General features: G+C 34.4%; 1 protein-coding gene across 11 annotated transcripts; it reads left to right on the top strand.

The window, feature by feature from the left end:
• The first annotated feature begins 223 nt into the window (after window positions 1-223).
• LOC114879884 (serine/threonine-protein kinase mig-15) lies at window positions 224-20,673 on the top strand. 11 transcript variants are annotated; one of them, XM_046286330.1, is made up of 23 exons: window positions 227-719; window positions 811-831; window positions 919-1,050; window positions 1,626-1,691; window positions 2,193-2,249; window positions 2,440-2,484; window positions 2,573-2,855; window positions 2,968-3,179; window positions 3,283-3,511; window positions 3,585-3,845; window positions 3,950-4,131; window positions 4,700-4,720; window positions 5,398-5,583; window positions 5,774-5,877; window positions 6,207-6,298; window positions 6,394-6,470; window positions 7,268-8,080; window positions 13,108-13,260; window positions 15,527-15,740; window positions 15,818-16,038; window positions 16,119-16,436; window positions 16,519-16,818; window positions 16,900-20,673. In XM_046286330.1, exons 3-23 carry the CDS (start codon window positions 985-987, stop codon window positions 16,981-16,983), a joined length of 3,984 nt encoding a protein of 1,327 aa, XP_046142286.1. In that variant the 5' UTR covers window positions 227-719; window positions 811-831; window positions 919-984; the 3' UTR covers window positions 16,984-20,673. The 11 variants fall into 11 exon arrangements, with proteins under 11 accessions (XP_029051080.1, XP_029051085.1, XP_046142286.1 ...); XM_046286329.1 differs by having other exon boundaries at window positions 811-1,050; XM_029195244.2 differs by having other exon boundaries at window positions 227-831; window positions 916-1,050.
• The last annotated feature ends 1,817 nt before the right edge of the window (window positions 20,674-22,490 follow it).

Raw genomic sequence — 22,490 nt, 5'->3', positions numbered from 1 at the left:
TTTTCCATTTACAGCTTGGATACCAGTTCAAATATACATTTGGATTTGTCACATTAACATTCAGTTGTTTCTGAAAGAAGTCATACCTGTTATGCATAGAAAAATTTCATGTATGTTATATATTCATAAATCATTGAAGGATGTTGTAGAAAAGAAATAGATTTATCTGATTTTTTTTAATTGATTTAATTTTCTGTTAAAAGTCAAAAAGAAAAATGCCCGCCGCCATCACAGTTCAACATGGTGATGACGTCAAAGAAGTTAGCGGTTTACAATCGGAGAGCAAACGAAAAACAAAGACGGTAAAAATATTTATCTGCATAAAGAAGAGAGAACAGAAAAGTATGTGTGCGCACGCCTAAAGAACGAAGAAGATAGTACCGACAGTGCAAAGGATGGGGAATAGAGGCGTGCAATAAGCAGTACGACAGGACGTAGAACGGCTGTTGCCGTGGTGTTTGGGCTCGGCTCGATTGTGTTGCATCCGTTATGACGATACGATAATCCAGCGCTTCGCGCTGTGACCGTGTAATACGTTGTTCGTGATTGCGTGTTACTAATGTTTATATTTTATCAAAAATTTCAAACAAATGTGATGGAGGTGTATTGTTTTGAAATCTGATTGGTACACTGATCTTTTCGTTGATCAATTATAGTTTGTTAATACGCCATGTGCCATTACTTCGTGTGTGCTGCCTTTTTTCCCATCGGATTCGCAGGTTAAATTTCTATAAAAGTATCTTTTAAAATTAGGTTCTTAGGGGATTATTCGGTGACAAAATATCATTAGTGATTCAATGTTCTGTGTAGTGCAAAGGTGAGAAAAAAAAGGTACGTTCTTCTTTCTTCAATCTTGTATATTATTCAGCTTGATCGAAAGTCTAAAGGAGAGTAATAACCGGACGAATTGAAAAGAAGATAGACTACGGATTTGGTGAGCTTGAGTAAGGAAGATAACGCGACGAACACAAGTGGCGTATCAAGATGGCGCATAATTTGGCACCGAGCGTCAACTGTTCACTGGACGACATTGATCTGAATGCTTTAAAGGTACACAAATGAATAAAATGTGTTTGCTGCATTTCATTTAACATATAGAAAATTTATATTTAACATTTGATGCTTTTCAATGCGAACATTTTTCGTAGGTTTGGAATACATGTAACGATCAGTAATTAACCTCGTAGGAATATACGATGACTATTTCTTCTCGGTAATGCGACAATGGAAAGAGTGGGGAAAATTTCCTTGAATTTTCTCTCCATAATATCATTTCAAATAAAACTAATAAAATCTGATGTCGGCGAGATTGTATTACTTTTAAAGTAATTTATATGAATCATTCACATTCTTTGACAGTTAATGACGCGAATAGAAATAACATGTACCTTATATGTACTTAAAATATTCTTATGCGGATATTTGTTTATAAATATTTATTGAATTTACATTATTTTAGTTATTTCTTTTACTTAATAATTTGTTTAACGAATGTAGAAATCCTGTATTATTATTCAGTCTTTATAATTAAACTAACAACTGTTTAATCAACATATTATTAAATTGTACAAAAATAAATATAAGAAAATTAATTATTAGTATCTATTGTTATTTCAATGTTGTAGGAACCTGCAGGTATCTTTGAGTTGATTGAAGTGGTTGGAAATGGAACTTATGGACAAGTTTACAAAGTAAGTATACATTATAAAATTTATTCATTATAACATTTTGGGTATTACCCAAAAAGTACATAGGGAGAAATCATAGGTGACACAAGGAGAAGGATAGTATGAAAGGTGAAGCATAAGTAGATTTAAAGTATGTGAGACTAATTTATGGAAGGTATATTTTATTCTATTATAGTTCATGGCAAAGAATATTCTTAATTGTGGAAAATTATGTCATCTCCCATAACATCAATTAACTTAGTTTTAATTGGACTCTTATTAAAAGAGACAGAGAGCAGGGTAAAGGCTATGCACCCTAATATTATTGTTCATTTTAATTTAATAACATCATTGCATCAAGTTCAAAATGTGACTGTTTCTTTAAAATGTAAGGTTTGGAAGTAATTCGCGTAGTCGCGTGCGCGATAGGCTTACCGCAGTTAAGGGGAAATATAGAGTTCATCAACGTTATTTTTAATTACAAATTTGTTTAAGGATAATTATAATAATTTACTTATTTTATAGGGTCGTCATACCAAAACCGGCCAGCTGGCAGCCATCAAAGTTATGGACGTCACGGAAGTAAGTGTTTGCGTTAGAGATGTAATTATAATTCTCGTCACCGCATTAATTTTAATGCCTAACTAGTTGTAATGAATATGAAACTAGTTAGTCGTTTTAATTAAGAGTTTTGAACTATATACGGTATCATTATATCGATATACATATGTAAGTTACAATTTCAAATGTTATTAATGATTATTTATTACAGGACGAAGAAGAAGAAATCAAGCTAGAAATAAATGTGTTGAAAAGGGTGAGTATTGATATACTTTAAATTATCGACGAAATAATGGCATATTGTTAAAGGAAAACATTAAAATTACCCTTATACCGCGTTGCAGTATTCAAATCACAGAAATATAGCAACGTATTACGGTGCCTTCGTGAAGAAGTCATCACCAGGGAAAGATGATCAGTTATGGTTGGTTATGGAGTACTGCGGAGCTGGCTCCGTCACGGATCTTGTCAAATCGACTAAGGGCCAGAGTTTAAAGGAGGAATGGATTGCTTATATATCACGAGAAATATTGAGAGGACTTAGTTATCTTCACAGCAATAAGGTTATTCACAGGGATATTAAAGGACAGAATGTTCTGTTAACCGACAATGCGGAAGTTAAGCTTGGTACGTTTACAAATCGTGGTATTTATTAAAAGAACTTCCTCCAGATTTTAACGATTCTCTCGTATGTTGGTAGATCATGTAATTTAAGTAAATGAAATGTTGTATGTTGCAGTTGATTTTGGCGTTAGCGCGCAATTAGATCGGACAATAGGTAGAAGAAATACATTTATTGGTACGCCATATTGGATGGCTCCAGAAGTAATAGCTTGTGATGAAAATCCAGATGCCACGTATGATAATCGAAGTGACCTATGGTCACTCGGAATTACTGCTTTAGAAATGGCTGAATCGCAGCCTCCGCTTTGCGATCTCCATCCGATGCGTGTAAGTAAATGGAGTTTATCAAATTTCTCTTTTATTTTATATTATTAATGCTATTTAAAAGGATGCAATTTAATTTGGTGATTATACTTAATTCACATAAAAGGCTTTGTTTCTGATACCACGTAATCCACCGCCAAGACTCAAATCGAAAAAGTGGGCGAAGAAATTCCATGGTTTTATTGAAACGGTTTTAGTCAAAGATTATCATCAGCGGCCTTATACAGAGCAGCTCCTTAAACATCCTTTTATTCGGGACCAACCAACTGAAAGACAAGTTAGGATACAACTGAAAGATCATATCGATCGCTGTAAAAAGCGTAAACAAGAGAAAGGTATAAAAATGAAAGAAAGGGCGAGACGGATAACTTAAAACAATTATTTATTACTTTTTGCTTGCTGTTACAGAAAGGGATGATTATCGATATAGTGGTAGCGAAAATGAAGAAGACGAACCAGCATTGGCTGGTGAACCGTCATCCATTGTTCAGGCACCAGGTGGTGATACATTACGTAGGAATTTCCAACAAATTCAAGAAGGTAGAACTTTAACTCAAGAGGTGGCTCCTCAACCACCTGCTGCTAAAGAAAAGCCAAGTGGCAGATCTCAAAGGGATATACCAGAACCAGGACCACCTGCACGACCTGCAATTCCTCATAGATTGATCGGTGTGTTTCATAGCGTATCGATGATTAGTGTTGCTTCTTTGATTCACACAAAACAACTATTAAAGTTGTTTAAAATTTTACATAATTCTCTTTGCGTTATATAGTAGTTCCAGATCCACAACCACCATCTCGGCCATTACCTCCGACACCTAGAGACGATCCACGACAACCGCACAAAGTTTCAACTCCACCATCCAACCATCAACCGCTTATTTCTGGCGGTGGTAGCGGCGGTTCCGGTGGTCAAGCTGCGTCTCAAAGAAATAGTCATGTCTTTAAACCTATGGTAAGTTTTCTCGATTCGATTAGCACATAACACTTATCTCTCCTTGGATATTGTAACTCATTTTGCGTCATTTACTTTACGCCAATAAGAACTAATAAACGTAGTCTAAAAACTACTCTGGTCTATGAAAACTGTAGAAAGGCACATGCTATTTATATTCTATTTTGCCGACTTGCTGTCTCACAGCAACCCTAGTGTACTTTTTTTTTTTCTTTTTTGTATAGTATATTTTATTACATATGTATGTGGTTATGTCTCCTATTCACTATCTTTGTTATAATCGAACAAGGGTATTTTACAATTATTTATCAATTGCACGCGGAATTTTCTTTATTTTGCTGTCATATTCAGTGGCGTGCACGCAAACACAGCCGCACATTTATTTTTTAGTGCGCGCGCACTCAGTTGCATCTTTGAACACGACACGACACGACATACAATCACGCATACAAACATTAAACGTGAAAGGGTTAGGCGGGAGGGAGGGATGTGTGTGCGCGCGCGCGCCTTGTACTCAAATTTGGAATTATTGGGCTTTTGTTTTTTTCCATGTGTACATGTACCGTAGCTGCCACCAAGGAAACCAGAGGTAAGAACACATACACATAATTTATTCTTTACATATTACATATACATACAGTCACACTTGTTTCTATGTTGTCTACATATGTAAACTGTAAAACAATCAAGCATTTTTTTTTTCTCTTTAGTAACATAGATTTTGCTTCCTTCATTTTCACGCAAAATACTGTTTCATTTTAATACCTTTTTTAATAAGTTTACACACTTTTGTCTCGTTGATGTCCTACTGCTGCAGATACATGTAGAATGCTTTGGTCAAATTGTCTGAATGTATGCTTTTGTTGGAAGAATTTTGTAACGTGGTAGACGCGTAGACACAACATATTTGTTAATCCTTTTTGCTGCTGCACAGGACAGTTAAATTGTAACTTTAACTCTCTGTCATAAAGTGTAACATTTGATAAAGGGTTAATTATGTTGTGTAAAAATCTGTTTACCGTTTATGTTCATTGTATTTAAATAACAGTGGGTTTGTCTACGTTTCTACGGTAATAGTAAAATATCGAAGAACTCGCAATTGCAGCATGCAAGAAATACTTAAGAACAGTATTTTGTATCTTATCAGCCACTATTTTTTTTAGCTTTGCTTGTTTATCCGTTGGTGGCGGGGCACTTAGAAATATTATCGGAGGTGTTTTGAAACAGTGACTAACGGGGTTGTGTGTGTGTGCGTGTGGGTGGTAGGACTTGGACATGCTAGCTGCTCAACTCAACGAGCTTGGTGTGTCACAGGGCCCAGAGGCCCCGCCAAGGCCCAACAGACAGCATAAGGGCCCTGCTGCTTCGTCAACGTCAAATTTGGTTCAGCCAGTAAGCAGCAATGATCAAAACAGCAAACAAATGCCACAGTCTTCCAGTATTCTTGATCAAGTAAGTATCAATGCCTTTACGCTCCTATTTCATTCAAGTTCATCGATTCGGACCGTAAGATCTAATGAAATAGCTTGGATGGGAAGATGGCAGTGATTAGCGTGCAAAGAACCAAGTGTACATTATGATTCGTGTATTCAAAATAGCGATAAATTGTTATACTAACAAAAATATTTGTTTTTTATTTCAGGCGTTATCCGTTGAGAGCGATAGCGACGACGATCTCGAAGATGTAGGAGGAAACAATGCGAGGAACGATGGGACTTTACTTGCTAGCGATCCCCCCAAACCTTTGTAAGTAGAACAGTTAATTAGCTAATTGTTTGTCGACGTCAGTGATATTTTTATGTCATCAGATCATGTCAGACTTTTTGGGGTAACAATAAGAGAAAGCATTTTCTTGGTAGAAAAAAGCAGAATATCTTGAAGTCTTCTAACGTTATTACATGTGTACATTTGTGACTTAATCTTACTAATGCTGTTTCGTTTCATTTTTCATTACGCTCCAACATGGTGCTTCGTATCGTCGTCATCGTTACCTCACCACGTAACGTACACCACGCATTCCATGTTCTTCGTGCGCCACATCATCTTTCTCTTCGTATTTATGTCCCTTGCTGCAGACCCGAATTTTCTCCTTTCAGACCGTCTACAGATCCGTCGTCTACGTCATCGCACAATGCTCAGAATTCTCATCTTGAAGGTAAGCCGAAAGGTAGGACGTTAGAAAACATAATTAATTTAATTCTTATCAATAATTTATTCGTTTGAAACATAAAATTAATGACATTTCTTGTATGATGTGTACAGGTGGAGCACCAAATCGACCACTGCCACCAACACCGGACGAGGAGGAATCAGGGGATCGTACATTAGTAATGAAACGAGTAAGTACATTATACGAGCACGTAATGCAAGCTAACGTTCATTTTTTTAGCCTTATTGTCGTTTTCGTGTGTCATGTGAGATTTATCGAAATGTATTAATAATAATGTCGATCGATATATTTTTTTCGTAACCGATTGAATGTATCTCTTACATTCTTTTTATATTGCATCGTTTAATCACGCCTTGACAAAAGCAGTCTATATATACACATATTTTCTTTTATTTTTTCACATTTTCAAAATACTTCTTTTTCTTTCAATCAATCACAGTTGACTTTAATTGCAGACCGTAAAAGTACATACAAGCGATTGTATCGTATACTCGTTTCCCTTTGTTTATGTATCTATCTGTGTGTTCATTGATATTCTGTAATAAGTCAGAAATATTTGTTCACCGGTATTATTCGTCCTAAAAGAATTCTTGTAATTCAATCTTTTGTACAGTTCCGATATGCACTTGTGGTGCGTTACACGTACATTGCATTGCCGCGGTGGTGAACGTTTTATGAAAGAAGAATTTCATTAATTAACTCATTAATCAAGCGCATCGCATCCAGTAAATCAATATAACATATAATAATAATTTTATGATTATCACCACCGTTGCAAGTAACTTGAATTATACCATTCACTTGAATCATTGCATTGCACTGCCATCGCAGCTATATATCATGTTATGTATCGCCGCACGCAATTTCTTTATCTCTCCTATTTTGTGTATGTTATTTTCTTTTTTTCTTTTTTTTTTTTTAATTTCTGTCGTCATCATGTTTATTACCCTCGTGCGCACTCCCTAGAAACTTAGTCAGATGTCAGACGATCGAGCCACGACGGCTAGCAACAACCGGTGTTCGGAAGCAGACGAGCAGCTCCTTCTGAAGGAGTGGGATTTCACCCGCTTCTTTCAGGGTTTTAACGATAGATTGGATAAAATGAAACAACAAGAGCATACGCAAGAGACAACGGAAACGAATCATCACTCTGTTAACGAGGATCGTTCAACGTCCTCATCGGAGAAAACTTTAAAAAATCAAGAACAATTGTCCCGTAGAAAGTACGATAATAATCCTCAACAGCAACATCATCAAAAGCAACAACAGCAACAGCAACAACAACAGTTAAAGGCGGTTCATAGAAGACAGGAAAGCGATTCGAAGCTCGGCAACACGTCGAGCGCGTTTGCACGAGCTTTTCGTCGCGAAAATTCAGACTTTTTCCCTTCGACAAGGCATTCTGCATATTTACAGAAATCCGATTTCACGCGGTCGAGTATATTCTCAAGTGGTAATCGTCGTGGAAGCGAGATAAGTGTTGCCGGTATCGTTGGTAAAAAAGGTACATCTGTGAGCGCCGGTGAACCGGTGCTGACAGATTTTTCGTTCGGTCGTGATGGCCTACAAAGGCCTAGAAGGGAAAAGACCGAGAGCGAGATCGTTTTCGGTAGTAAACACGAGGGCAGAAGGTTCGACTTTGGACGTGAAAAAGATGGCACTATGAGAAGACGCAGTTGTAGACCATCAGACGCGGTTTCGGCCGCGATTGACGAAGCAGGAACTATTAAATCTACGGCCAGTACAACGGCTAGCGAATACAGCCCCATTGTTATCCAGGTCAGTCCCCCCTACAAAGCCCTGCCTGTGTGCTTGCCTGAAAGACACCTTAACCGCATCACCTGTTTTTTTTTGTTTTTTTTTTTTTTTCAATATTTAATCTCTACCTTCGGTCTTTGGTACCCTTTTTTTGTGGATTTTCGAAGTTCCATCTCGAAAATGTCTACCTCCCTGATATGTCTGTCGATATTTCTATACACTTTTCATTTCTTATTTTATGATAAAGGATGTTTATTAGGATAAAGGAATGATTGCATAATAGGAAAAAGGTGCCATTCGATGGCCGAATAATAGATGTAAAATTTCAGGTTGAATTGTGAATGTTTTTGGTTTCAAAGTGGTTCCCTGAATTTTATAGAAATATGAAGATTTTCTCAAATAATAATAAGTAGACATGAAATGATCTTTGCAAAACTTTCTCACATACATGTTCTTTTTTTACAATTTCATTTATCTTTTTTCTGTGCAATATGTTGTATTCATATATTTATTTAATATTTGAATTCGCGGTGAATTTATTTTGTATTATGTTATCTTATTGTAAAAGAAATATTGACAGACATATTTGAAACTTGGACCTTTACGTTCAGTTTTCCGATGTCTAACCATGTATAATAATTCGACATAGCAAGCTAGTCAGCTACGCTTGACTTTTTTAGGCGCATTTTCCTATTATTCCTTCCTCTGTCTTTATTACGTTTTCTTTTTTTTTTGGTTTTACTTTTCAGATTTACCAGATATCAGTAGGATACATTAATCATTAACATTATCAATATTATTCTATCATCAGTATTACTATATTACCTCCTGTACTACTTTTTAACTAGATCGTTCGTTCGAACAATGGCCCACAAATCTTTTATGGAGATACATTAGAATATTAATAACATACATTATATTTATATATATTTTTTGGTACAATGGATCTAATGTCATATATAATTACTAATGCTAATAGTGTTACTAATAGTATTGTTATAACTTAGGACGAGGACATTTTTTCACTTTATTAATATACAATACTCTTCCTTGCTTTCATAGTTTTGTTTGTTGCATTGAGATTTCATTAAATTGTTCATGAACTTTATTGGGTAGCATTAAAAAGCGACTTATTTAATCGGTAAAGAAATCTTTATTGCATATTAATAATCAATCTTGAAGCTATTGATAAACAATTAATGCAGGCTTTCTGTACTTACTGTTTACTGTTTCTTTTACGATGTTCTGCGTTTAATCCCTTTACCTGATTTATTTTCTTCACTCATGATGTGTTTGTCCTTACTAAACAAATCACATTTGTAAAATGTGTGTCATTCATATTGGATAAGAAAATTTATATCATAAATATTTCATCTTGAAGTGTCGTGGAGAATTAGTCTGGGGAGGATGGGGGTTGTTATTGTACGAAAAATGTTTTTATAATCTCTACTATCATCGCTATTGTTAACAATTTTTCCGAATGTAACTTTTCAGATTATTATTGTAAATTGTTGAAAATCGGGTTGATGCGAAATTCATTGTTGTATGAGCATTTATGGCTTTTATTAATCCACAGGATGAGAATAATACTGTAATTACTAATTATTACTTCTACTACTACCACTATTCTCCTTAATTTTGTTGCGTTTAACATTATATACATCAAAGCTTGTTTCTACAATTATTGTCTCAAATTCCAAGTCTAATAAGGAAGAAATAACCGCATGGAATTTCTTTGAAGATATTCATCTCGTTTCGACGATACATGACCGTGTGGACAAACATACTTGGTAATTATTACCAGTATATAACTAGAATTCTACGATCATCACGACGAAACATCGCGGGATTTAATAAAGAAGCCAATTAACGAGAAATTTGGTTCGATCTTAATTAATTAGGTTTCTTCTGATATTAAAGTAACTGATACCAAAAAGGAATTCGCTTTTAAATTAACATTTAATTAATATTTCATATATACTTTCATTTGTGAATTAATTTCTCATTTTTTTTTTTAATACTAATGTGTGTATAACGATGCATTCCAACTAATGATAGACGATTCTTAAAACCTCGCGAAATGAAGTATCATTTCCTTTTTGTGCCTGCATGTACGATCTCTAATCACTGGATTTATAAATTGGTATTCAACAGTGTTACGATAACAGAATAACGATTTAAAAAAGAGCTAATCTGTGATGCATGTTCATGCAAGAATCTTAATATACAAAGAAGCATTAAACAAAGGGGATATCGTTATCAATGAATCAGGCTCATGCAGCTTAAAAAGAAGAAAAGAAAAACTAATCGTTTTTATGCGGATCCTGTGTGCGTGTGTTCTGTGTTAACATTTTCCTTTCTTCTCTATTTTTTTCTTTTTTGTTTTCTTAAATATCATTGAGCTTGGAAATTGCACGGTCGTGAATCAAGATCGTACCGAAGAGAAATCATTATTTTATAGGAAAAGGAAACAAGAAACAGTACCCACAGAAAAATATAAAGGAATTGCCACCATAAATCCAGGATAACATGGAATATGTTAACTTTTATTCATACATACAAATGTATGCGTACGTGCGTGCGTGGGTGCGGGTGTGCGTTACACCTTCACACACGTCCTCGTGAGTGCGTACGGTTCGATACCTTGTCATCGAAATTGATTGTCTTTTTTGCATGATTGCTCATGTTTACCAATCGTCGTATGTGATATATATATATGTTTGTGTATTGTTATATCGCAGCATGTGTCACAAGCATGCTTTGTCTTGGGTATAATACGAAGTGCGTTTTGTGTTCTTTCATCGTTATTCATAAAACTAATGTACAAATGCAGCAATGTTGGTCATCTTTTATGTTCTTTTTTCTTCTGTTTCCCTGAAGTATCTGATTATTTAGTTGTATCATATCTAGTGGACAATCTTGAAATGTAGACAGTCCGACCATCGTGTCAGATTTTCTATGTTTCAAAATCTATCATTTCATACGATACAGCCTAATATTGATGCCACAATAAATAATAAAATTATTTAATTTAATTGCGCTTATTCTTGTATAGTGAATTAAATATATGTATATGCTAAATGACATTTTTCAGCATTTCTCTTGATAATCGTTCGAGAAAGTATCGATCAATGATACTTATCTTGAACATTGTTTGTCGTTAAAACAAATCCTTTATTTGTTGTAATTTAAGCCTAAGTGATTATGTACCTTATAATGAAATTACGGATTTTCAGTTATACTATCCATTGTTTCGACTATTGTACTAACAAGGAATGTTAGGCAAGTAACATAGTTCCTTTTATTTACAGATATCGCGTGTTACTTACATAATATTTCTTGCGAGTCAATAATTCGGTTTCGTGTTCGTACAAAACATTTTGTACACAGTGGTAGTAGAATGTGTAATGTATTGCGTTAAGGATAAAAGTCTAAAAGAGTTACACGATAAATCTATCGCAACACTTGAGTTGTATGTATGCAGGCTGTTAAAAAAATGATTCAGAATTTTAGGAGTAGATAACACTCAAGAGATGAAGAAAAAAAATTTTAATAAATGGGGGTGATAAACGTCACCCTTAGAATTAAACCTACGGAAATTATGGAGAACGGTATCAGTTTGTCGACCCCTGTTCAGTACAACTTGTTTCGAATAATGAATAAATTTTTATTCTAATAATCTTCAATTTTTATATGAAAATTATTTAGATAAAATTTTATTCGAAAATTCTGTCATTATCTACCCTTAAGGTCCTGAACCTTTTCTTTTTTTAACATCCTGTAGATTTAAATCTATGTACAACCGATATATCTTCATAGGAAATTTGATATTTTATCATGTTGCACGCTTTACTAATTTAATTAGTACAAAGAGAAAAGAAGCTGCTTATTCTATGCTTACATTGTTATTTTCAGAAACGTATGTACTATTTATTATATGTTTAGCTGTGTAGTAGATAGACGATACGAATATCCAAGCGATTTTTATTCATTCAGATATATTTGATGCATGAATGCATTTTATTTTGTGTTCTGCACTGTGTACTTTTTACAATTTAAGTGTGTAAAGATGTTCTTTTCAGATATTAAGCTTAGTTATACTGATGTATAGATTCTTTCTTTTTTAATTAGTACGTGAGAAAGAAATGTTCAATGTTCATTTATTTCTGTTAAGCTTTATCGTTAGTACTGATGTATAGATTTATTGATTTAGTCAAGTTTATTCATATTTGCCTGAGTAATTACTTCATCTATTGCTTATCTTACACCCATTTTCATTTTCCCCCCCCCATTTTTTGCTTGCACTATTTTTTTGTCGACATTTTGATAGTAATCTTCGATCCTGATTCTCGTTGCCTATCATTTCATAAAGATTCCTTTCCTTTTCTGTGCTCCTTTATGTCTATCGATTTTTCCATTTAATGTTTGATCAATTTTCTTTTTTTTTTTTTTTATTAATTCACAGTCTGCTTGATGGTATTAAAACCTGAATTTAAAAATGCAGTCGTTTAGTTGGGCAGCGTTGGAAAAAAAAGTCGTTTAGAGAGCTAAAATCATTATAACGTTTAATGCAAAAGAAGGTGGCCCATCTCGACCGGTCTTCTTGTTCTTAAATGACATAATTTAAAAGATCCTTTGTAACGTAAATGCGTATTTCTTTTCTATGCTTTTAAGACTACGTTTTTATTTCTAACAGGTCACCAGGAACGATATAAGATCTTATCGTGATAATTTAGCCTTCCCTTAGTTAATCTTGCCTTCAATATTAAGGAATTAAAGGGACAATTTAAAATTTAATCTTTATTTTGAGTCCAGGAGAATTGCAGGGAAATAGGAGGTTCGGGGTTGGTCTCTCCCCGACTCTTCCTAAGCTAATTTTTTGATTTCACGTTAAGAGAAATTAAATGAAACGCATTTATGGAGGATTTTTCTTTTGTAGAATCAAAATTCAGGTGTTAATCTTCAAGCAGATTTCGTTCCATATTTTTTCTTTGATCTTTGTTTCCCACTGAAATGATCGATTTAAACGTAAATTGATTCCATTACAGAATCGAGAAAGCAGCGATCGTCCAAGAGGTGCAGGCGGTGGAGCTGATTTCCAGAGATCAGATTCATCCCCTGGATCTCGACCTAGCTCTGTCTTGCCGGATCTTCTCACATCATCGCCGGGTCAACGACAGGACAAAACTACCAGCGAGGAGGTTGGATCATATTTATATATCATTTTTATCACGTTCTTTCTACGTATACGTTAATGCACTCATACGTTTAATGGTTCGTTCATGTTCATATATCTCTATAAGAGATGTATCTTTCATTGAATGTACGTTTCCAGTGCATTGAAAGAAATATAATGAACACAGCCACTATCGAGGAAAAGCGGTAAATTGTGAAACAATCGAACACTTTTGATTCGAAGACGTTATCGAATAGATCAGACAATTTGTAAAAATACAAAGTACTGCTTTTTTCGGTAGAATTCATTGAAGCTTCGATCTTTTTTGTGTTCTTCGTGCAATTCTTCATTCTGTGATCGGTGTTATGTCTATTTTATTTTATTTTTTTTTTTTATTTCGTTTCGTATTCGTATTCCACTTTCTTTCTCGCAAATGTGAACAGTGAACTAGATGAAATTTTTGCTTTCTTTTTAGCCGTCACTAAGTTCATCATGCACATAGTATTTTTGTTCTGTACATTGTTAAAAATTACTTGAAAAGAAGAAATACTTTCTATGTTTGATTTATCATTGAACGCTTCGTAGGATCTTTGCTCTTTTTGCATTACTATCATAGTATTATTTTTGCACAATTATAGTCTTAGAATCGAATTTTTTCTATATATAAATCGAACGTCGTTGAATTCGAGAATACAAGAGAAAAATGCATGGGACAAAAGTTATAATAGTTCCCACAAGTGTAATGTTTATTTGATTGAAAATTCACTTCTCCTTAATTATCAGATCATCGGTAATATCCACCCACCATGATTTGGAGAATCATCTTTATGACCATTACTTTCTTAACGCCCTTTAAACCCAGCCCAGATGTCGCAGTCATAAATTTCAATTATTCCTCTGAAACGAAAATAAAAGTACGTTTTAAATATAATTAATTACTAAATTAGCACACAGATCGTTTTTCTACCGCAATGGAGGTCGCCAGTGAAAGGTTTAATCACTCTGGCAGATAATTAATTTTTCATACTTCTATAAAGGACACGAATTGTATAAAAATACGTACTTTGGTGGCCGAAGTCGTAAGAAAATCATTATGTTTGAATCATCCGTTTTGTCCATTGTATTTTACACGAAAAACCCCGTACAAAACAGTCCCATATCGTCTGTCAACGTGACTAATTCAGAATTCTGTTGTGTGTTGTGGGACACGTGGGAGCTTTAATCCGAAGAGCAGGGCCCTTTCTACTGACCATTCCAATCCCAATACTAATTGCAATGTAAGTACCCATTCGATATCGATTTACCATTCAGTGTTGCTTTTCTGCCTTCTTTTTGCAATAATATGTTTATCAAATGAGAATGTCTTTCCTCCTATGCAGGAAATCCTATGAAAGAAATAACAATAAAAAATTTCTTCTATCACTCTTAATGTTTCATGTATGGAATGCCAGTTTTCTATACACGTAATTCATGCTGTCCTCGTTTTGATTTTCTTGTACATCTGTCCTTGGTGCCACACACCTGATATCAATTATGATATGATGTTTTTTATGTCCTTCATTTATCTCACCTGTCCTTTATTTCTCTCACTGTTTATGTATCTTTCTGCTTCATATCTCATTTGTTACAATCTTTTCTGGAGTTTCTGCTTGTTTTTGTGACCACAATCACTGCATATGTCATCACAAAGGGATCACACCTTTCTACTTTCTCAACCTCGTATATCAGGGACATGGGCATCAGGGCAATTACAAAACACAGATCAATTAGGAATTAACACGTTAAACGAAAGATTGTCCTAATGTCCATCACTGCTTTGATCCAGTCTATCCCTAACAATCAGACACGGGCCTGCTAGGTAGTTTTATTGACCAATCTTGCCCTCTCCTTTCCTTTTCCATTTCTCTTTTTCAGTATAGTTATTAATTAATTGTATGCTCGTATTACTATGTAGAACATTGTGTTATTGATTTCTTCTTGTAGAACTGGTTAAGGAAATTGATAACAGTCTGAGATTTCTTTCACTACATACGATTATATTGAATTCTTAAAGAAACTTTATATCTCTTCATTAATTTTCTTGTGTGAACTTTATATAATTCTAACTGCATGCGATTTCATCGTACATATCTACCTATAATATTTTTCTTCTAATTCTCTCTTTAATACCGTTTTACTGGTTTTCTTCGTAGCACTATTAATTACAGTAATATAACTCTCTCTTTAATGGTTTGATTTATTTAACATCCGATTTCTAGCCGAGCGGAATCTCAAAGTATATTTTGTTACAGTATCGCCAAGCAGTTAAATCACCACCCCCATTTGCGCTTCAACAGAAGCAGAGATCTTTCCTGACTTTTGGATTCGGTGCCGGACCAGCCAGAAGGGAATCTCACGTGAATGTTAATGTAACTCCGACCAGTCATGATCTTGCGTCTGATACACCAGAGATACGCAAATACAAGAAACGTTTCAACAGTGAAATTCTCTGTGCTGCACTATGGGGTGAGTATGTTTAATCTCTATGAAATATCTATGTATGTTCGCGTTACTAATTTAACGTAATATCCGTATGCTTACAGGAGTAAATTTATTAATTGGTACGGAGAATGGTCTTATGCTGCTGGATAGAAGCGGACAAGGCAAAGTTTATCAGTTAATAAGTAGAAGACGATTTCAACAAATGGAGGTTCTTGAAGGTCAAAATATTTTGGTTACAATTAGTGGGAAGAAGAATCGAGTACGGGTGTATTATCTTTCCTGGTTGAAGAGTAAGATTTTAAGAACCGACGGACACAGTGATGTAAGTTCTTTATGAAACCTCAAAGTATATTTTTATTCACACTAAGGTCTATCCGATACATTCGAATTTCATTTTTACAGCAAGTGGAACGACGCAATGGATGGATTAACGTTGGCGACCTTCAAGGCGCGGTACACTTTAAAATAGTTAAATACGAAAGAATAAAGTTTCTGGTCATCGCGCTAAAGGATTCCATAGAGATTTATGCTTGGGCGCCAAAACCATACCACAAATTTATGGCTTTTAAATCGTTCGGTGAACTAGCGCATAGACCACTTCTCGTCGACCTTACTATAGAAGAAGGTACAAGGTTGAAGGTTATCTATGGTAGTGCTGATGGTTTTCACGCTGTTGATTTGGATTCTGCTACCGTTTACGATATTTATCTACCAAAACATGTAAGATTTTCTTCAAAGACGATTGAAATATCGAAACAGTCATCCTCTGTAGTTGTAGTAACAATATATTTTTAAATTACAGACTCAGGGTCCTATTTGTCCACATTGCATTGTCGCATTACCAAATAGCAATGGTATGCAGTTATTGTTATGCTACGACAATGAAGGTGTATACGTAAACACATACGGTAGAGTTTCGAAAACCATGGTCCTTCAATGGGGTGAGATGCCTACGAGTGTTGCCTACATTGGCACAGGGCAGATTATGGGCTGGGGTAATAAAGCTATTGAGATTAGAAGCGTAGAGAGCGGGCACCTCGATGGTGTATTCATGCACAAGAAAGCTCAACGGCTCAAGTTCCTTTGCGAGCGTAATGATAAGGTATTTATAGGGGCAATAACTTGGTTTACTTAAAATATTTTCATTTATTTGTAATGACACGAATTCCTTTGTGTTTTTCAGGTATTTTTCTCATCAGCAAAAGGTGGAAGTTCGTGCCAGATTTACTTCATGACATTAAATAAACCTGGCATGGCTAACTGGTGATCCCGAATAAGGCCGAATCTGGCCCAGAAGTTATCATCACCAATAAGAGCAAACAATCTATCGTATATACCAAGATATACATCGTCGCCATTCATGTTAACTCGTTTTTCACTGCCAGGATTTAAGAACGCCATGGAAAACAAGAAATGTTTGCATCGCAGTCGACACCATTATCATGAATATCACTTTCAGTCTTATTATAATCGTCATCGTCATCATTATCATTGTTGTTGTCACTGTCGTCGTCATCATCATCACCATCACCATCGCCGTCATCGTCATTATTATCGTCATTATCACCATCACCATCATCACCATCATAATCATTATTATTCTTTTCAAAAAGATCATTATAATAATCAATATCGACACTTTTGCTCGAGTAATTGCTCGTTAATAATCGATAAAAACGAAATATACGACGAAAGGTTCCAACAGTATCTTAGAATCTTTTTGAAAACTATGCAAGGTATATTAATATTTGTAAATCTTCGCATGAAACAATTTCTCAGCTCTCTTAACGCTTCATCTTGCGCGATACGATTTAGCATATGAAAGAAAAAATAAGAAAAATAATGGTTCCTTCCTCAGGTAATACTTTTCTTCATAGAAGAGAATAAATAAACAAATGGATATATGCACACAATTTTATTATACTTTTTATAACAATTATTTTATCGTTTGCTCGGATATCTTTCAATGTATCGTTTTCTTTTATACCTTGGAAGGCCTGACTGTTTAAGAAAGAACGAAATATTAGAAAATGATTCGAAAAGTAGTGTTGCATGACTGAAGAGCAAGCTAAAACTTTTGATCCGGGATAAGTTAATAAACAAATAGACATAGTAAGATATTAACGATCCATAATAGAAGCATTACCGACGTATTATTGTTGTAGATGCAGAAAGATCGCGCAGTATTGATGCTTTCGTCTGTATAAGAAAATAAGAAAAGTAAAAAAAAAAAAGAGACCTTCCGGAACAAGTTTTTAACACAAGTGGGTGAACTTTTTTATGACAACAAAACAGTGCGCGAACTGTTTTGATAATTGTAAGGTGCAAATACGCGAGCAAAACAAGTGTGAATGAATTTTTTGCTGTTTACACTGAGAGAATATGGGTAATAAAGACCGCGCGCGCAACAATGAAAGATCAATTGTGGTGAAAAAAAAGAAAAAAATATGTACAATATACGTATTTGAAATAATTCTCAATTAAGTAAGCGGATTCGTTTCTTTTTTTTTTCATCGATAAGAAAAGAACATGATAACACACTTGACATAATTTTAACTTGTTCGTAAAGCTTTTATAATATCCAATCGATCATAATCACGTATATTATTATCGTATCAAAAAGTTCATATTAGAAAAAGTCCTTTCAGATGGAAAATGAAAAAAAATACCAATATCGACTTGAAAGAAGAAAAAAAAACACAATATTGTAATAATGAAAAATTAGGAATAAGGGAAGAAAAGTAACTACTAATGTTATTAACTGTATAGTTTTTAGTAAGCGAAGGATTTTTATGTCATTTCTACGATTTAAAGTAACGACGATGACGATGATAATACGATGATGTGTGATGCATGGCGTCGGATAAATTGCATTTTTACAATTAGTAGATTTATATTAAGAGTTTTTCAAATGTAAAGTGATAACATACAAAGAAAAACAAATTTTCTTTTTTTAAGGTATTTACTAATATGCTTCTTATGTTCTACTTGCACCCTCCTCTTTGCGAAGCGACATTCGCAAGTATAATATTACCAGTTTACAACGTTTACGCTATCGTTATTTCCTCAAATTATTTATATATATAACATAACAAAATTGTTTGTACAAAAATTAAGAATAATACGACATCCCTTCTTTCTTCTTTTTTTCAAGTGCAACTATATCTTTTGTTGCATCTATTTTGCAACGCACAATTAACAGCATTTTGTATAATAAATTTTGTTATACTTATGAATAAATAATCGAGGAAATAACGAAGTTGTGTACACTTGAAATTAGAACACACTGTGTATGTTGTACGATTTATTCCTGACGATTGATGTACAATGATCATAAATACAATATTAGACGTGCTATTACGAATCGAAGAAATAGCGTATATTTGTAAGTTTATAATTTCGTATAATATAAAAAATAATAATTTTCTTCTCGGATAATTCGAAATTACGCAACATCTATAATTAAGATAGAGAATATAATAAATTCTGATACACGCAAAGTTATACAATGTTTGAAATTATTAAGAACTTGATATACTCGCGTGCAACTAAAGTATCTTACGAAATTAATATAATATTAATTAAAAGAAGCCTATGTTGCACCCGAGCGTATATACCACATTAATTAACGTATGCAGCGTAGATAATGCCTGTCTTTATTACTCGTCAATGAATGTTTTTCGCACGGAACTTTCCACTAGAAGTAATTTTAGTTTGAATGGTTCAGTGTGTAATTTTAAGGCGATTTCATTTTACAATTGATATTTCGTACGATAACAATGAATCGAAAGTGAAGTGAGAAGCGTTGCATTTTTTTTTTATACATGTTCGCTATCGTCGTTTATTTAGAAAATCATAGATTAAATTGACGATTCGATGATGCGAAATGATTTTAATTAAACATATCTTTGCGACTCTGATAGCGAACTCGTTATGACTTGGATTTTCTTTTTGTAATTGTATATTTCATTCATGTAAATTACTTATCAAAGTTCCTTTTCCGTTTCTACTCACTTTTTAATCATTTTTCGAATCATTTTTGAATTCTTGAAAATGTAATAAATCCTTAGCAATAATTTATGAATGAAAGTTTCATGAAATTTTTTAAATAAACACGTAGTATTGTACACTCATTTATTTATTTGTATATAAATAAATATATGACGTGGTATGTGATAAGTGGGATAATATAATATACTTATTTATTTAAAAAGGAAGAAGGAAAGCATACGTTTCGAAGCTTTTTACGAATATTATTCAAACATAATTCAAGCGTTATTATTCGCAATATTTTCAAGTGCAACAAAAAGGTGTATTTTTTCGACGGCCCCCGGGGGTAGTTGCAAAGAGGAGGATATGTAATTAGTGCAACGAAAGACTGTTTTTTCGAACGAAAGAAAAAGTAAAGGAAAGTTTTTTTATTGAGCTTGGATGGAAAAGAAAAAAAGGAACAGAGGGTGCGCGCGCGCGTGTATGCGATTTAATAGAACGATCGAATTTTTTGGCTGAATGTTATTAATGTATGGACGGTTATTTACGAATGACAGGGAACTCCAATATTATAAACAATAATATTACTTCCATAAAAAAGAAAAGCAGAAATTCTCACGCTATTAATTTCGTGCGAAGAAAAACGATATTTCATTTTCTTTTATTCCTTCGTCACTTTCGGTTCCTTTGATTTATTTCGTAACTTCCATCCAGTTACCTTGAATCTTTTATCATCTTGCACATTGTTTCCCAAAGATGGTAGTGATGATTATTATTATTATTTCTTAAATATTATTATAATTATTAATTGCTGTAGTTTATGATTGCAATTATTGTTATGATTATTCTATCTATCCGTACGTGTCATTAATGACTATTACCATGCGGTACATTATGATTACAATGATTAAGGTTACTACTATTATTACTATTAGTCAAGTCAAATATACAGACAATTTGTAATTGATGCAATAACAATTTCTCCGTATATCCTCTGTACCATTGTCTACAAAAGTGACCCAAATTTTTCAGATCCTACATGATAATCATACATAAAAAGTCTGGCATGATTTTATCATGTTAAAAGTATCACGAAATAGCACCCAAGATATATCAATTTAAATATATATTCCATGAAAGTGGATGGTAAATTTTTTTGTCGGTAAAATTTCATTGTTTGATATTTCTAATAGAAAGTCGTCAAATCGAATTATCAAAGCTTACGTCGAAACCGCGTTCCATCGATCGTTTATCGTGGATAATGAGCCACGAATAGCAGTTATGAGAGCCCTTGAGGGATATTAAACGATCAGAGGATAGAAACTCCACGCTTACGGAGATAACGATGCTTTGGAGTTTCCGGTAGTAGCAGCACCAAAGCACGATTACACAGGGTGCTTTTCGATGATACGTATAAAGAGAGTTCAACAGCGAGATTATTGAATCAGATTAGCCTTATTGTAAGCAACTCTATAAATCTACTCGCGTCCGATGTTTCCTACCTTCGTAAAACATATTCACAACAGGATTATTAAAAAACAAATATTATAATACGGATACTATATTATTAAATGCTAATTCTATCATCTAGAAAAATTAATTTTTACTGTAGACTCAAAGATTGAATACAATTCTTTTTTTTGCAATGTCAATCTTTTATTTCATTCTAAAATTTCCAAGCTGAAAGAGTTAATTCGCGAGCGGCGCAATATTTTTCGAACCCGGTGAATAACAATCAGCGTTCGATTTGATATTCATCGAACGGCGTCGATAAAAATTTTTCTTTTCGCTGCGTGATTGGAATTTTCCAGCGAGACTTTCCGCCAGGAGGTTCGTTGATAAGGGTAAGGATCTTGGTAAATTAATGAAACTGAAATTCGCTGAGAGTTTCCTTTCATCGGAAATTAGGGAAATGTCTATCGATCTTCCGTTGTGGATTCTTTTACTCGTCGTTTGCAATTAACGAATCACCAAAGGCAGCGGGTTGAAACGAGAGGAATCACCGGCTTCGGGGAAAGAAGAGGAAAATGAGATTCTCGATGATGGTGGAGGGACAGGGTAACATCGCCTCCCGTGAATCGAGGAGGATTGGTCGAAGGGGGAAATGCGAAGCAGAAACTAGTTGTCGCGGAAATCGATTTCCACCGTCAGACTCGGCATTACCCAGTGGAATTCGTAACTTAATATTATTTGACGTTACCATTCGCATGCTTGTTACTTAACAATGACTTTATCTCTCGATGGACCTACCCCGTTCTATAAAACGAACCAACTTCCGATCACGCCTTTCAATCGCTTCTGCATTGTTTTAAAACGTGACACACGCCGCGCCGGTGACTACAGATACAAAAGGTCTGGACATTTTTTTGTTCTCGCGGGGTCATGACTTTTGGGGTTTCAGACACCCCCAACCAAGGTTGTAATTGAATAAATTTTAATCGAATAATATAAAATTCGAGTAAAGTCGGGTAGTCGGTAAAGCGGAACGTCACGGCTGATGGGACACCGTTGTTAACCGATCAACCTACAGCGAGGTGAAGCCTAATCAGTCTTAGGCCGACCACCGAGGGGTGCGGACCTACTTCGCAAACATACACAAGTCTTTAACTTATTTTCTACATTTATCTAATCTATCTTATTCATTTTCTGAGCTTATTAAATAATTTCACGAGGGCTGTAAAATTTATAATTTTATCCCTTTTTATGGGCCTCGGCTCACCTTTCTTAGTTATTCATTATTTTATCCTTCTTTGTGAGCCTCGCCGTAACCACCCTTCCCAGTTA

This window comes from Osmia bicornis, chromosome 6 (assembly GCF_907164935.1).
Source record: "Osmia bicornis bicornis chromosome 6, iOsmBic2.1, whole genome shotgun sequence".
Taxonomy (NCBI): domain Eukaryota; kingdom Metazoa; phylum Arthropoda; class Insecta; order Hymenoptera; family Megachilidae; genus Osmia; species Osmia bicornis.
The sequence above is the reverse complement of the archived record's forward strand: the minus strand, read 5'-3'. Positions and strand labels throughout refer to the sequence as shown.

Coding starts and splice junctions, on each gene's coding strand:
- LOC114879884 (XM_046286330.1), top strand. CDS start 985: ATGGCGCATAATTTGGCACCGAGCGTCAACTGTTCACTGGACGACATT. Junction 2,485..2,572: donor AAATAAATGTGTTGAAAAGG/GTGAGTATTGAT, acceptor ACCGCGTTGCAG/TATTCAAATCACAGAAATAT. Junction 3,846..3,949: donor AATTCCTCATAGATTGATCG/GTGTGTTTCATA, acceptor TGCGTTATATAG/TAGTTCCAGATCCACAACCA.